Here is a 16005-nt window from a genome sequence, read left to right on the forward strand (position 1 = left end):
AGAGCAAAATGTGTAGGAAGTGCTTACAAACTGGTGTTTAAGTAGCTGTGTATGAAAAGCTTAAAAATTGCAGATGTGATAGGATTCATCTATTACAGTTCAGTACACATTTTAACTGAACTATATATTTGAAAACTGATGCTATGTGGTGAGGTTTTATATTAACATAAGGTTTGCTGACTTGTAGTGACTAAATGTTTTATATCACTTGCAAAGTGGAAGAGGCCTAATCAAATAGTGTGTAGATATTTCCAGCCATGTAGACACCAACAGCCCGAAGCCTAGAATATCCCACTGGAAGATTTTTCCTCTTGAAACGTCAAAGCAGCAGTGCAAAGATATGGCTATGTATGGAACTTCTTATAATCACATCTGCTTGAAAACAGCTTATGTTGATGCTCATTTTGCTAGTTGATAAGTCACAATCTTGCACTCTGTACAAGTCTTGTCAGTCTGCATGGTCTCTTTCAAACAGAAACACAGTCAGGAGTTTTCAATTACAGAGTTCTGCAGAGTTTGGGGATTGTTCTTTAACTAACTCAATCAGGCATTAAAATCACTAATAAAGCCCTCCTGGACCTATGCTGGATACATCTATGTGATCATTTGCTGAAATGGCTGCACCTCAAATGTATATGGTAGCAACTACGTTTTGTACACTCGGTGTATGCGTCTGCTAACATTGTGAGGTGGAAACCTCTGCATGTCTTGTGTCAACTTATTTGGTCAGTCAAAAGAATAGCAGAGAAGAACAGGTCAGGAAAAAGTCAAAGCTAAAATTATATGTCAGTATATCGAAGCTTCATTTAATTAGATCTAAACACGTTACTTAATTTTAGTTTGGAGGGCTAAGAAAGTGTTTGCATTTGCACATTTTCAGGTGAGGTGATGTCAACTTTTGCCCAAGGCCAGCCTGGCCCTGTATCAGGAAAGGATCAGCACCATCTTTTAGTGGTTTATCCCAGAAATTTGTCGAAACTGCAAGTCTGAACAAAGGCCAGAGATGGTAACTTTGGCAAGACAGAATCTGTTTTTGGCCAACAAAATCTAGTTGGCAAAATGCATGCACTGGCTCCTGCATGCTTTGGTTGTTTGTTTTTTCCAAGATCTTTATGGATGAAGTAAGTGCAGGAAAATGGACCACCAAAATCCTCCAGTTCTATCAAAACAGTAGACGCTTAAGTCATTAAATACTGGTCATATGATGCTTTGGTTTGTGTAACTGATGCAGCCCAGTGCTTCACCAAACCCATGTAAATGGCTGAAGCACAGCTGAGGCTAAAAACGTTGATATCAATTCAGAGGCCTGTAATGCAAACCGTTGAAGTGAACCTAGCTGAGGAAGTGAGAGTGTATTCATCTGTGAAAGAACGAGCATCTGTGTGTGGTGACAGAGGTGGTTATTTTGTTGTTTGTACACATGGAAACAGGGTGTTCAGTCCTCTTTCCTGCTTAAATTTGATTTTTGACAGCAAAAACTGATAATGTAATGGAAAGGCATTGCTGTTTTGCTGTTGGGATTCTTTATGGTAATAGTTTTCTTGTGTGTTTATCTCAATCTAATGCACCTGACTCATCAAACTTTCATTAAATAAAAAAGCAAACATATCACTGCCATCCAAAGAAATAAAAGCATCTCTCCAAAACAGTAACTTTACGGGGTGGGGGGGTGTTCTTAGCTGTTAATGTAAGTTAATGTAAATATACTGCATTTCAAGTAATTTTGGAGCATGTCTATTGATCTATGAAATTTTCACACAATGTAAAATGTAGCTGCTGTGGAAAATACTGGAAAATAAGGGAGAGATTTTTTTAAACAGCGACAATATGGAGAATGCTGGGTTGCCGAGACTAGCAACCAATGACCTATGTAATTGTGAGAAATACACGTGTTATTATTTAACCCCTAAAACTGCATACTTGCTATTTAGTTATTAATGAATATGTAAGTTATGCAACTATGAGAGTGAGTGTGTGCCCACAAAGGAACCTTATGAGTTTAAAGGATTAAACCAGCTATCATCTATCTGAGCATTTCGGGTTGTTCAGAACACATATTCTTGTCCATGTGGTGCCACTGCTCTTTATTTTGACAGAAGTATACAAGCATATGACTTCAATACTCACCTGGGAATTTATATTCATGTACTTACCTGTTAAGAGTGCAGGTGAAATTTATATGAAGTTTGACTATTTTTGTTGGCTTTTTTTTTTTGGAAGTGACTAGGCTATTGTCCAAGTGTTGAGCAACCCACCTCAGACAAATTCTGAGCAACCATGGTTGTTGGATATAGGCATCAGTTTAAAGTATAAAACAGTGTGGGAACAGTGTGGTGAACCTGTGTATACTACGAACCCTGAGTGATACATACTGGATTTGTAAAACACTGATGGAGCGATTGCCGAAGACTCCTGCGCCCCTGCTGCTTTGGGCTTGGGGTCGCTGGACAGGGGAGCTGAGACAGGCTCCTCCGTCTCCAAGCTCACCGCAGGCTTCTTACCGCTACCATCCTCTTCTTTAACTGGCTTCTCCACCAATTTCCTCTTGAAAAGCTTTTCGAGAAAAGTCTTCTTCTGGATCTGAAATCAACACATGCCACAGTGAGCAGCTAATCATTTGCAATCTCCAATGTCAGGTGGTAACATGTATAGTTTTAGTACTAAATTTTGAATAGTTGAACCATGTTTGGCCCTAACATGCATAAACATGCATGCTAGGTGATTCAATCATAAAAGGACAGTGCTAAATACATGTGTGAATGTGGTACAATGCGTCTCAGAATAATGCATATGACCATATAACATTGCGTCTCAATGTGTTCCAGGAGAACAAATGATCGCCTTATCAACCATCTCATCACGGTAAAGATAAAAGCTTCCTCCTGTTTGTTTATAAGTGGTGTTCCCAATCCGTGCAATCTAAATATCTGTAATGGCCCATGCATTTACAAGGAAATAGACTTGTGGCACATTTTTGTCTGACAACAAACACCAGAGGCACACTGGAAAAATGAAAAAAAAAATTATATATTTTGATAGGGCATGGTGAGAAACCTATTGGCTTATTACACGTCACAGGAATGGTCTCTTACCTTCAAATATTACTACTCTGTACTCTGACTTACTGACTTAAAACAAAGTTTAAACTTTTACTGAAGGTAAAATTAATGTTAAATAATAAAAAAAAAAAGTTAGTCCAGTGTTGCTTTACCTTAGGAACAGATTTAGGTGCAGGTTTGGTCTGTATCGTCTGTATCTGTGGCTCTGTTTTGGGCTCAGAGATGGACTGCACTGCTACAGCAGCGTGCCGTATGATGCACTGGTGGCCACAGTAGACAGACTCTGGCAAGGCATCGTTAACGCAGCCTGGCCCGATACACTTAGGAACATCTGCCTTTTCCTCAACCACTTCCTGTTCCACCTTCTCCTCATTCTCAAGCCCCAACACAGCTGCTACAACCTCCACCTGAGACAGAACTCAAAGCTCAGCTCTCAGCAACACAAAACATGTTAAACATAAAGAGAAAAGTTTAGAGAACAAAAACCTTTCAAAAGGAAACACAACATAGTTTAGGTCCACATAAATGATTTGGAATATTAGCTACTGATCGGAAACCAAACAAAGATTACATTTAGTTTGTAAGTCCTACAAATCCCTAATCTTGACTCTACATTAGAGTAGTGTATATAACCTCAGCACACCACTGTTTTAAAGGTCTACCTCAGAGCTACTGAAAGGGGAACTGCATGATTTAATCACTAAAACGTGAACAAGGTCATGATGTGAACTGCTTCATTCTAGAGAATTACTGTCAGAACTGTTCACAGTGGTGGTGATAGGAACCAGGCGTCCGAAGAGTTTAATACCTCTGAACTCTTGAGGTTTCGGGGGGGGGGAATAAAGTGTCTATATTTGTGTTGTAGTGATGGCAACCCCTAGTTCCTATCACCACCACTGTAAAGAAATTTAAGTCTCTACAATCAACCATTTTACATGAAACCACTTTGAATGACATTTCATTTATATCTCAACCAATGACTTATATTACACACCTTTACACCTTTTATTTTAAAGTAATTTTGTAAACGTTAGAAAATGAAGTAAAAATGTCACCTGAGACCAACCTACCTTTTTACTAGTATATTGTTTTGTCTTTTTGGCCCACAACAAAAACTGTACTTTGTCCCCCAAACACAAATAGGTTTGAGCACCCCTGGTTTAGATATTGCATCCTGATTGTAAAACCAAATGAATTTTCATCTTAATAAACTGCTGTCAATAATACAGCAGCATCATCTCTGGTGAACAAACAGAAAATAATTCTGTAAAGGTTTCATCTGTTTAGCCAGTCCTCCAATGAATGATTACAGAATGGACAACAAACCACATTCAGTGGACCATTTACTTATTTCTGACTTTGAGAATCATCACAAACATCTGAGAAAGTACTGGCATTTGCCCATTAAGAATATAGCAATATGTTTTAACCGCAAACAGGCTACTGGACAGATTTTGTCTTACTGTCTTATTCAAATATTGTGTAGTTGTGAAGTTGTTTTAATTTTTAGCAGATTTTTGCTCTAAACAGGCAATCAGCAATTTATTATTTTGATTTTGGCAGATCAGTGTTGCAGTTTTAGGAAGTACATGAAGTGAGGCAGGTAAGTGCGCTCACACTGTATTTGAACACTGCTGCTAGATTGATACCAAAATGTTGTTGCCTCTTGTTTTCTCATTTGATTTCATGTTATTTATTTAAATAGACAACTGATTTTTCATTTACAAATTTAAAACAAAGGTTTGGCCCATTAATTTAGTTATTTATACTGTGACTTTGGCTAAGAGAAGGTGCTAGAAATATGCTGTGGTCATTTAGCCCACACAGCTTGAGTTAATTAATAAAAAAATGAAAAATTCATTATCGGTGCATCCCTAATTTTAATCTATAGGGCAAATTATAAATCTGTTTAACAAGCAATAAAATGTTGTCAATGTTATTTTGACACCAGATTCATTTGAACTTATTTTGTGAAATACTCTCAAACACTCGAGTAAATTTAAATAAAAAAAATAAAAAATAAAAACAGGTGGCGGCCAACTAAATCTAGACAAAGTGATTTTACCGGCTGGAAAATCTTGAATTTTCTCTTAGTGCTGCGAGTGGCAGCCTTCCGGATTTTTCCTCTGATGCCCTCGTCCTCGCTGGGTCTTTCTTCTCCAGCTGAGGCCGAAAAAAGGCTCTCAGAAGAGGAACTCAGAGCTGCTGTGGAGAGTGCAGGCTGCTTCATGAAATCCACAGGACTCTGACAGGGAGAGCAGGTGGGGCAGATGTAGTCCTCTCCATTCTCTTCCAGAAGACGTCCGCGAGCCTCAGAGATGCCGACACAGTCGCCATGGAACCACTCCTGACAACGGTCGCAACAGATCATGAACCTGGAGAGAAAAAAAAACAACATTATATATATATAATATATATATACATACATACACACACACACACACATATATATATATATATATATACATATATATATATATATATATATATATATATATATATATTACATATACATATATGTGTGTGTGTTACACACACACACACACCCAATCTGTAACTCCTCATCACAATAGAACACTGAAATCACAAAAGGCTGTGATATGCAAATGAGTTCTCTAACCAATCAGCTGACCGGTCACAAATGTTTCTTGGTGAGTGTTCTGACGAATCATGTTATGCGGTCAAGAAATAAAGCAAATACTAGACTAAACTTTATGCAAGATATATAACAATAGCAACATGTAGGAGATATGTATAAGCAGTGATCTGTCATAATATGACTATTTTTGTCCACTGAGTGCAGCCCTGATTCAGGAAACTTGTGTTAAATATATGTGCTAACTAACCTTTCATTAATATCAAGTATCAGTGCACAGACATCAATGGATATTCACTCCTGATTTTGTGATAACGGTGTATTTATAACGGAACAGATTCTCTGTTTCAGTGGCTATAATGGGTCATTATAAAAGACGTGAAGAAATGCTTCAGTGGACGTTGTACCAGGCAATAAATAATTTTATATTTTGAATGTATTAATGAATAATGAAGAACAAATTAACGAGTAAGGCAGAACTCTAGTCTATCCTTCATAAACCTTTCACATACAACACAACACTCAGACTTAAAATGGTTATATGGCCAGAACTTAGTTTTTCATTTATATGCAGATTTCCAAGCACTCACCAACAACCAAAATAAAGGAAATGTACTAAGTATTAACTATTTTATCCAGGCAATATTTCTGGTTGAAAATAAATTATCAAACATACATACATACATACATAGGGAACACAGGAAGTAATGATAAAAACAGCACATGTAACTTTCAAAATAACTTTCAAATAACTTTCATTACACCAACATTCGCCGAACTTTCATTCACCAAACCTGAATGTCAGTGGATCCTCTGAATGATGAGGTCCTTAAATAATCAAAATATGACCACTGCTATATGCTTGTTAATACTGTTGCACACTCAAATCTGATTTCAAAATGAGCACAGGCAAATATCACCCAGTTTTATTATTCATCAATCTTGTTTGGTAGGAGTGTGTAAATTTTAGCGTAACAACTTGAAAAACGCTTGATTTGCAGTTAACTAAATAAAACTATTATCGATACGATCCATAATACCAATAATAAGAATATATCTATAATACCAATACTACAATGTGCTTATTTCACATGCACATTGATATAAACAAATGCTGCAAATAAACAATTTGTTCTATTTAAAGATTTTGTTTTATACTACTGATTCTGAGCACAAAATAAACAATGTAAAACATGGCTTGTGCAGAATAAATAGCGTATAAATGTTCTTTTACACTAAATCACATTATCCTGGCATCTTAAAAAAGACACTGTTTATTTCACATTTTATTCTTTCCAGCCGACAGAAATTTAACACAAAAAAATTTGATCAGTTTGGATGCATTTACTGCTTGACCTCAAACTCCACCTACTGGCACAGCCATTCGCTCCCAAATGAAACACCTGCATGAATTATGGCATGTTTCACATAAGTGATGTAAGTGAGGTGCTGGTAGGTCAGCGCTTGATTTCATGCACTGAGGCTGATTCATCATTTGCACTCAAATCTGCACTCATTTCCTCAGCATACAAAGGTTTCATGAATATCATTACAGCATTAAAGGCTTCTAAATCTGCGCTCTTTCTTCACATCACTTTGATGAAGTTACTATCTTTTTGAGATGCCACTTGCACAAATTTTGCATGATCGAAGAAACATGTTAACTGCAAAACACTGCATGTGACCCAAGACACCCAAAACTGGTTTGCTCAGAACAGACAGAGAGAGGAACTACTTGGTTCCTAGCAATAAGAATAACCTTATCAGGCAGGTACATCATTGTTGTATTCCACTTACCTATTATTGTGCTTCTGCCGACAAATACAGTAAAGTGCATTGGGGTCATTTTCCTCACTGTCATGTGAAGACTTATCAGCATCTTCATTCTGCTCTGCCTCTTCATCATCATCCTTTCTGACACCTCTCTTTTGGTCTTTCTTCGAGGTTCTACTAGCCTTTCGAGGAGTTGTATCTTCTTGGACAGCATTCTTTTCATTTTGTAAACATGGTTTTTGTACCTCCTCTACATCCTTATTTACAGTGTTAGTGTTCAAGTTTAGATCAGGTACAGATAAAGCACTGGCCTCCTCAAGCTTTCGCCGGTTCCTCGCCCGTTCCTGAAGCTCTCGGAGGGTGAGGTCATCACTATCCTCAGCTTGGTCAGACGCAGCCGCCTCACTGACGGCTTCTACGTCTGATACAGCCTCCGGTACCATAGAAGACTGAGCTTTAGCAGCTGAATTGTCTAATGTTTGCTGTGTGCTGTTTAAATCAGCACAATCACCAGCACCAAGCTCCAGGATGGTATGTCCATCTGTTGGTTTTGGTGAAGGTACAGTAGCGAGGTTTGCTGGGGCACTTCTCTTGCCTCCCCGTCCTCGTTTTGGGGCTGGAGAAGTTGAGGGCATCTCACCAGCATCCTTACCTCTACCTCGGCCTCTCCCTCTCCCTCTAGCCTGCCGTGCTCCTCGACGAGGAGCTGTGATAGAGCTGATGTCCAAGTTCCCAATTTCTTCCATAAACTCCCTCCTGGCTATTGTGCTTCTCCGGAAGCCCCATCGTTTAGTTACCTCTTTAGGGGAGGAATCCTCCACCAGCATTTGCTGACTCTCTCCATTCTCCTCCATACTGCTATCAAGGTCACTGCTTAAAAAAAAAACAAAAGAGAAAAAGTGGAATATTTCCTTTAAGTTTCTCAACTGGTGTCTTTATTTAGGGCTGCATTCTTGATGAATTAGCAGTTGTAAGATGATCATTAAAAAAGAGCCTAATAGATACACCAATTTAAAGGAATGATTAGCCACAATGCTTCTATTATTTTGAACACATTTCAGAATTTTTCTAAGGATATGAACGGTTTGGCCTTTTTTTAACTCTAATTACTTGAATACCAGTCAAAATAATGCTTAGACTGTTTGAATACCAATATAGTTTATAGCGACAGCACTAACCTTTAACCTTTATCCTTTGTCTATAAAGTCCTGATCAAGTAAAAGGTTAAGACTCCATTTTAAGGAATTAAAACAGTGATGCATGCCATTTAAACAATACTGTACTATTACAAACATGACTTTGTCACAAAAAATCCACAGTATAAACTGCCTTTACTGCCTTTCATCGCTATAAAATGAGTATGTGATCTTTGATCTTTCCTCCTCAGGCTTGATTCTACTTAAAAGATACACAATGCTGTAACTCTGTAATGAACATTTCTCTTGAAAAAGGTCTAGAATTACTTTATCAAAGGGAGTTTGAATCATGATTGCACATTTGGTAAAATGCATCTGCATTAGAGACACATACTATTTAGACAGAGAATAAAAATAATCACTTAGGCCCAATTTCACCCCTTGCCCCTACCCCTAGGTTTTGCACATTGTAGGTGACTCCAGCTTTATATGAAGAATTAGGGGTGGGCGATACTAAATAATTGGCACATCCCCATCCCTCTTTAAAGGCATAAGATTCTCTAAATGTAACTAAAGCCCAGCACTGAGGTTGCTGAACTTTACCCTCTTCTGCCATCACTGCAGACTGGCAGGGTCGCCTACAGATCACCACTAGCAGCCTGTTAATGAAGTAATGTTCTTTTTATTTGAGGGTTTCAAGGGGCAAGGTGACACTCGAAAACAAGGGGTAGGAGTAAAAATAAGAAATGGGATCGGGCCTTAATGTGCCTCCATTCTTAAGAAGAAACTCCCTAGACCTGGCAACCCTTCACTGTTCATGTAAAGGCTAGCAATAAATATCCTCTCAATTCTTAGCAACTAAAACTGGGCAATACCTAATGTATGATATCAATAACCACCATCTGAAACTGCTTTGTACCTTGGTTGATATTTATACTGCATACTGTGTTTGTACTGTACATGTTTTATTTTTTGTTACATCTGTCTGAGTGTACCAACTTTAAATATTTTAATCTGTAAAATATGCTTACTGTTTGTTTGTTGACTAAAATACAAGTAAACAGACAACTTAAAAACAAAAATAGAAACTCCCTTTACACAGGATATAGACTATTTACAGACATGCCAAATTGCATGAGATTAACAGAACCTGGGTTAGGGTTATTTCTATGGTTAACTTTATAGTAGGTAAAAAAGCTGATAGAATAAAAATATCTGTAAAATGTAAACACTGAGATGCAAACAAAGTCATTCAGAGATGTATGAAATTCACCACTAAATAGAAACCTACCAACTCAGAATTGTTCACATTAGTGGTGTTAGGAACCAGACATCTGAAGAGTGTAATGCTAATCTAAAAGCCCCCTCACAGAAAGTTATTACATGAAATGATTACGAATATGTTGCCTAATGTCTGAGATATTGTTTTTCCCAATAGTTTTGAAATGTGTTTTATAAAATCCATTCATGGCAGAGAGGTACATGCAGGGCACCGAAAGGCAGAACAGTCTAGAAATAAAGCTTATGTTTCTGATGTTCAGTTATTTTCCCATTACCAACATTACATATACAGATATATATATATATATACACACATTAAAAAGCAGTGACAGTGCAGTTGAGGCACAGGTATGACGGAGCTTTCAACTACTTTAAACGGCTTTAAAAATGTACCTCAGAGTTGGCTACGTAGCCAAGTCCTTATAGAGTGTCCCCTTGAGCATTTACCATTCAATGCTTCTCCATTTAGAAATCTAGAATAAAAACAACCAAGACAATCAGAGACTGAAGGTTCGTAGTGCAGTATATATATAATATAGTATATATATATATATATATATATATAAAACCTTCCAGAAAATGAAAACGTCTCTTAAACCTAAACCTAATTAAAACCAAGACTAAACATATACCACACTTAATAAGATGCACATGCTGATACAGGCAACCATAAACAGTGGGGGGATTACAATGCACATACTGACAAATTACCCGGGAGTTTGAAGAGACTTTTAAATACTGATAAGTAAGGAGGGAACGTGTATGCATTACTAAACTTATTACTGACACAAATGTTACACAATTTAAGTGTGGAATAAGACAAATGTCTTTTTGTGGGCAAAGTTTGACCTGCTTGTACTAACTGTCAACGAACAGGTTGCGAACATAACCACAATCATCTGTGGAAGAAAAAAAAATGAGAAAATTCACTCAGGTATCAGAGTTGTGTAGCTCACAAAAATGTCACGTGTTGTGGTTTGTACACAAATTTTAAGTGGCCAGTATGAAGATGTTTATTGCTGCAAACTGCCCCCATTCCTCACTGAGCAAATCCAATATGTAGATTCCATAGAGTCCAGACTGGACACCACTGTTTAACTGTTTCTGTTAAAAAAAAAAAAATCTGTATATTTAAAGACCTGTACTGGGTTTGAGCCAAATATAGGAAATCAAACCTATTATTGAGAACTATATTTAACAACAACACAACTTTTCACTATGTTACACAATGTATGCATTTTTAAATACTGACAATCTTACAGTAACTTCAGCATGTCTTTCACATACAATTTGCTATAGCTGGACACTCTCAGACAAAATAATTCACCAGATCAAGAGACTAGGTCATGGGTTTTAAATGATAATGCCACTGATTTTTCAAAATTTCTACATAATTGAGACATTCCCATGTAAACAATGTCACTCAAAGTGGTTGATTTATAACGTCATTCAGAGTGGTTAATTCGTAAACAATGTCTTAGCTATAAAGCAGCGTATTAATAACCATTTTCATGTAATAACTTTCTGTGAGGGAGCTTTTAGAGGTGGATGTCTGGTTTCTATCACCATCACTGTGAACAAGCTCCTCTAGGACAGAGCATTACACATCAAACCACTCAGAATGACTTCGTTTACATCTGAACCATGTAATTATGCAGCAAGTTTAAAAAACTGGTGGACTTCCCCTTTAACCCAGAATTACAACAGTGACAACTCCAACAAACGTGAAGGTACTAGATATCTCAAAATACAGGATCGAAAACACCATCAGAAGATGTGAGTTGTCCACTACAGCTGCAAAAACAAGACTACATTTAAAACAGATGGGTCCACAAGGTTTCTTTAGTAAAAGGAATGGTTCTATTTAGACCCATGAGTTCTATATACACTTAAATGGTGAAATGATTCTTCAGATTGATGGAGAATGTGCTGTATACGGTTCTATATAACACCAAAAAGGCATCTCCTACTGTTACAACCTTGACATTGTCACAATAGCAAAACCCTTTTTGGTGCTATATAGAATCATATTCAAAAAGGTTCTATGTAGAACTTTTTAGAACATGTTCATTAATCTGAGGAACGATTTGACCATGCAAAGAGCCATTTAAGCATGAAATGGTTCTTTATAGAACTCATGGTTCTAAACAGAACCATTACTTTTACTAAAGGACCTTTGAAGAACCATCTTGTAAAAGAGTGTAGCTAACGTCAGCAAATCTAGCTACTCTTAGTACATGTAAATATGTCTCACTGGAGGGAGCGGGTTAAGGGAGAGCTAGCTAACTAACTTGGCTAACTAGCTAGCGCTAGCTAACGTTACATTTATTCAAACAGTAGCTATCTGAAGTTAATATTTCATGAAATGTACCCACAAATAGTGGTTTAAAAAGAAGAAACCATGTCTATTTCGGTATTGGACGCCATTTCCAGAAGCTAACGTCAAGTTACAGCATCTTTAGCTAACTAGCACAACAAAACGATGTCTTCCTATTCGCCAGGTTCTTCTTCAGATTTTCCCGTTCCACCTTAAATGGCGCAGCAAGTACATTCTGGCGCCTGAAGCGTTGCAATAGTAACTGTAGCACCATTTAAGGTGGAACGGGAAAATTCGAATAAGAAGCTGGCGAATACCTAAACATCTACTTCTGCATGTTACGCCTGAAAACATTAAATGGGCGAGTTTTAACTGAACGCAGCGCACATTTAATTCAAATAAGAATCCGAATTAGACCTGTGATGCTGTCACGCTCTAGTTTATGTGTCTTTTTAAGAGAAATGCTGGTTCGTCTGTGTTGCACCGAGCCGCAGTGAGGTTTATCAACGCACAGCTAAAGCGGGATCCACGCTACTGTTCAATTTCTGAATGCGATATTTCGTAAAAAAATCCGTATTGTGAATGAGTAAATAAGTGTGGTTGCTATGGAAGCACTTACACGCGCCGCCGAACTAAAACACACAACGACGATTCGAAACCGCGTGAGCTTCCATTTTGTCCCTCACGAGAGAGAGAGACGAGTGGGCGTGAGGTATGGGCGCGCGGTGTCACCGTGTTGGTGGGAGGAGGTTAAAATGGAGCCAAACAGCAGCGCTGCTGGACCGGAGGGGAATAAGAGGGTGATCCCGTGGTTGGGGCTGCGTTTAGGCCTTGTAACTCTAAAAAAAAAAGTTGAACTTAATTTAAAATATCGTTTGTATTTATATAACCGATCTTACAGGAACTTCTAAGCAAAAAATCTATACCTACACATATAGACTGATGTATATATATATATATATATATGTGTGTGTGTGTGTGTGTGTAGGTATATATATAGGTCTATATGTGTAGGTATATATATAATGACTGAAAACCCTGAACATATGGAATGAACCTTGAGAATATGGAATGAAAGTCTGAATATATGGAATGAACTTCATCAAGGCACTTGCGCCATCTTGTGTTCTCGATGTTTGAGAATCCGTGCGGATGCAGGCAATGATACTGAGAACATAGAACCCTGTAAACATTGAAAACTGGGAACACAGAACCCTGAGGACATAGAATCCTGGGAACATCTAACCCTGAGAACATAGATCCATGGGAACATAAAACTCTGGGAACACTGAACCCTGAGAACATTCTTCTTCCTGGGATCTTCCAATAACCCAGATGACGCACATTCCTGTTGCACGTTTTATGTGGTGAAATTGCTCAGGGACTAAAATGTACATTTTTATAGCCTATACTGGACGATTCACGCAAACAGTGTTAAAGCTGGAGATACAACAAATGGATACAGCACCTTGCTGCAAAAAAATACATTTTTCATTTTTTTACATATGTCAAGGTAAAGTGCAGTTACAGTGAACTGGGATAACTAAAAATGCTGTTTTCTAAGTGCTGTATTGACTTTCTGAATATTTTGAGCTATTTATCTGAAACACTATATTTATGTTTATAACATCCTTTACCTTCACTTTACATACATATTTGGAAATGCTAATATCGTTTGGGACACAATTACCCAAAAACAGGTGTTTGGTAATTCACTATAGCATGACTAAGATAACACTCATTCTTAGTTTCTGTGATTCACAACTGAAAAGAGACAAGCACACATTGAATTTCAAAATAGTTATAAAATTATAAAATATATTGATAATGTTTTTCAGGATTACAGGAGCATAAAAATGAAACAGTTAAAAGTGTTGATAAAAATAGAGAAAAATAATCTCAACAGAGAAAGAGAGAGAGACAGAGAGGGACAGAGACAGAGACAAAGAGAGAGACAGAGATAGCACCCACAGGTGTCTTCCCCATTTAGTACAGGCTTTGTTAAGGCAGTTCTACCGTTATGCATATTATATGTAAATTAGGTAATCTACATATACAACTGCTGATTCATCATCACAAATCAAAGCTGTTGACTTGGTTTGGTTCAGAAACAAACCTGAACTCAGTGAGACTCAGTAAAGATTCATCTTAATGATGACAGCAAGAGTCGCTCTCAGTCAGATCAAAGCCTTGAAGGTCCCCGAATGGTCACCTTTCACCCAGTTTTCTACGAAGATGGAGATACCCAGGTCCAGCCGCCATGTCTGGTAGGACAGATTGGAGATAAACAAAGTCCTTATCTCATGTCTCCTCTTTCTCAAGGAACAAGTCACAGGCCTCACAGAGACATAAAAGCCAAAAAACTATTATTCCTTGTTGTAAGAATTATATTTTTCAGGGAAACATTCTATATTAAAAAGATATACATTGCAGTCCATGCTGACATACATTTCAAACACTTAAATCTATTTCAGAACATATTAACCAAATGTGTTATAAAATGCATTTATTTTAAAATATATGAAGAAATATTACACATTAACAAAAGTAAATGTATGTAAATGTATTTATCAAGTAGCCAGATAAAAATAGTTAGAGTCCTAAATGAAAAAGAAATGAAAAGGGTGAAAAGGGTTCTTTGCATCATGAAATGGTTTTTCAGACTGATAGAAAATGTGCATGAAGATGGATCTTTTTGAGAAGAGTTCTGTGCAGCACAAAAAGGTTCTTCTACTGTTACAAACTTGACATCATAACAGAAGTGTACAGAGAAATGGTTCTATATAGATCCATACACAGCACATTCTCCTTCAATCTGAAGAACCATTTAATGATGCAAAGAACGCTTTAATCATGCAAAGGGTTTTTTAAGTGTTCATGGTTCTATATAGAACCATTTTCTTTACTAAAGAAACTTTGAAGAACCATCGTTTTTAAGTATGCAGCATTGTTCAAAGACCAAATTTTTCCATCAGTTTTTTTTTAATCTGCTTCATTTAATCAGTCATTCAGAGTAGTTTGGTGTGAAATAGTTGATTGTAGAGATTATTCTAAAGACATCTTTACAGTGGTGGTGGTTGCCATGACTACAACATAAATATAGGTGTTTTATTTACTATCCAAAACCACCAGAGAACTTACACATGTCTACATATGAGTTTTAATATGTGATGTTGATGATGGTAGAATAGTGGTAAATCTGAAAAATAGATTTTTGGGGGAATTATATTTTTTGTTTGTTTTTTGACTACTTTTGGGTCACCCTGCATGTACACCTCCACCGTTATTGGAGTTTAAAAAAAAGTTTTGAGGCTCAAACCTTGTTTCAAAACTACCATAAGAATGTCTAGACATTGTAAACATCTCCTGTAATAACTTTCTGCGAGGGAGCTTTTAGAGGTGGACGTCTGGTTCCTATCACCACCACTGTGAACAATTCTGACTCTATAAGTTTCTCTAGAACAGAGCATTTCACACCAAAACAATCTCTCAATGACTTTGTTTACATTTTGACCATTTAATTATGCAGAATTTTTGAAATACCAGTGGAGCTCACTTTCAATATTCATGCTTCTCAAACTGCAGGTGGGTTCTGCTCCAGAAGGTGGCAGCAGAAACTTTTAAAGTGGCTTACAAACTGAACCTGATTGCGCTCAGCCGAGTGTGTGGCTTCCACAGCGTGGTATTGTGAGTGACAATGAAGAGAACATTCATTCTGAGAGAATTTGGAGTATGTTCTAGCATGTCTGAGAACATAGTGAGCATGTTCACCCATTTTCAGATTTGCTTTGTGCACTTTTGTAGTGTCAGTAGCAAAACTTCAGTTCAGGCCTGGAAATAAAT

General features: G+C 37.3%; 1 protein-coding gene across 5 annotated transcripts in view; it reads right to left on the reverse strand.

Annotated features, from left to right (window-relative positions):
• The window catches only part of si:ch73-181d5.4 (death-inducer obliterator 1), a 32145-nt gene extending 19271 nt beyond the window's left edge, over window positions 1-12874 (reverse strand). For 2 of the 5 annotated variants that reach the window (XM_036591793.1, XM_036591789.1), the window contains exons 1-6: window positions 12782-12874; window positions 10239-10318; window positions 7453-8301; window positions 5125-5434; window positions 3212-3466; window positions 2373-2580 (exon numbers count right to left, since the gene is read on the reverse strand). In XM_036591793.1, the coding sequence (XP_036447686.1) occupies window positions 2373-2580; window positions 3212-3466; window positions 5125-5434; window positions 7453-8282 (1603 nt within the window). In that variant the 5' untranslated portion in view covers window positions 8283-8301; window positions 10239-10318; window positions 12782-12874. The remainder of the gene's footprint in view (window positions 1-2372; window positions 2581-3211; window positions 3467-5124; window positions 5435-7452; window positions 8302-10238; window positions 10319-12781) is intronic. The other 3 variants (XM_036591790.1, XM_036591792.1, XM_036591791.1) reach the window with 3 other exon arrangements.
• Between the last annotated feature and the right edge of the window lie 3131 nt (window positions 12875-16005).

Source organism: Colossoma macropomum, unplaced genomic scaffold, assembly GCF_904425465.1.
Source record: "Colossoma macropomum unplaced genomic scaffold, Colossoma_macropomum, whole genome shotgun sequence".
Taxonomy (NCBI): domain Eukaryota; kingdom Metazoa; phylum Chordata; class Actinopteri; order Characiformes; family Serrasalmidae; genus Colossoma; species Colossoma macropomum.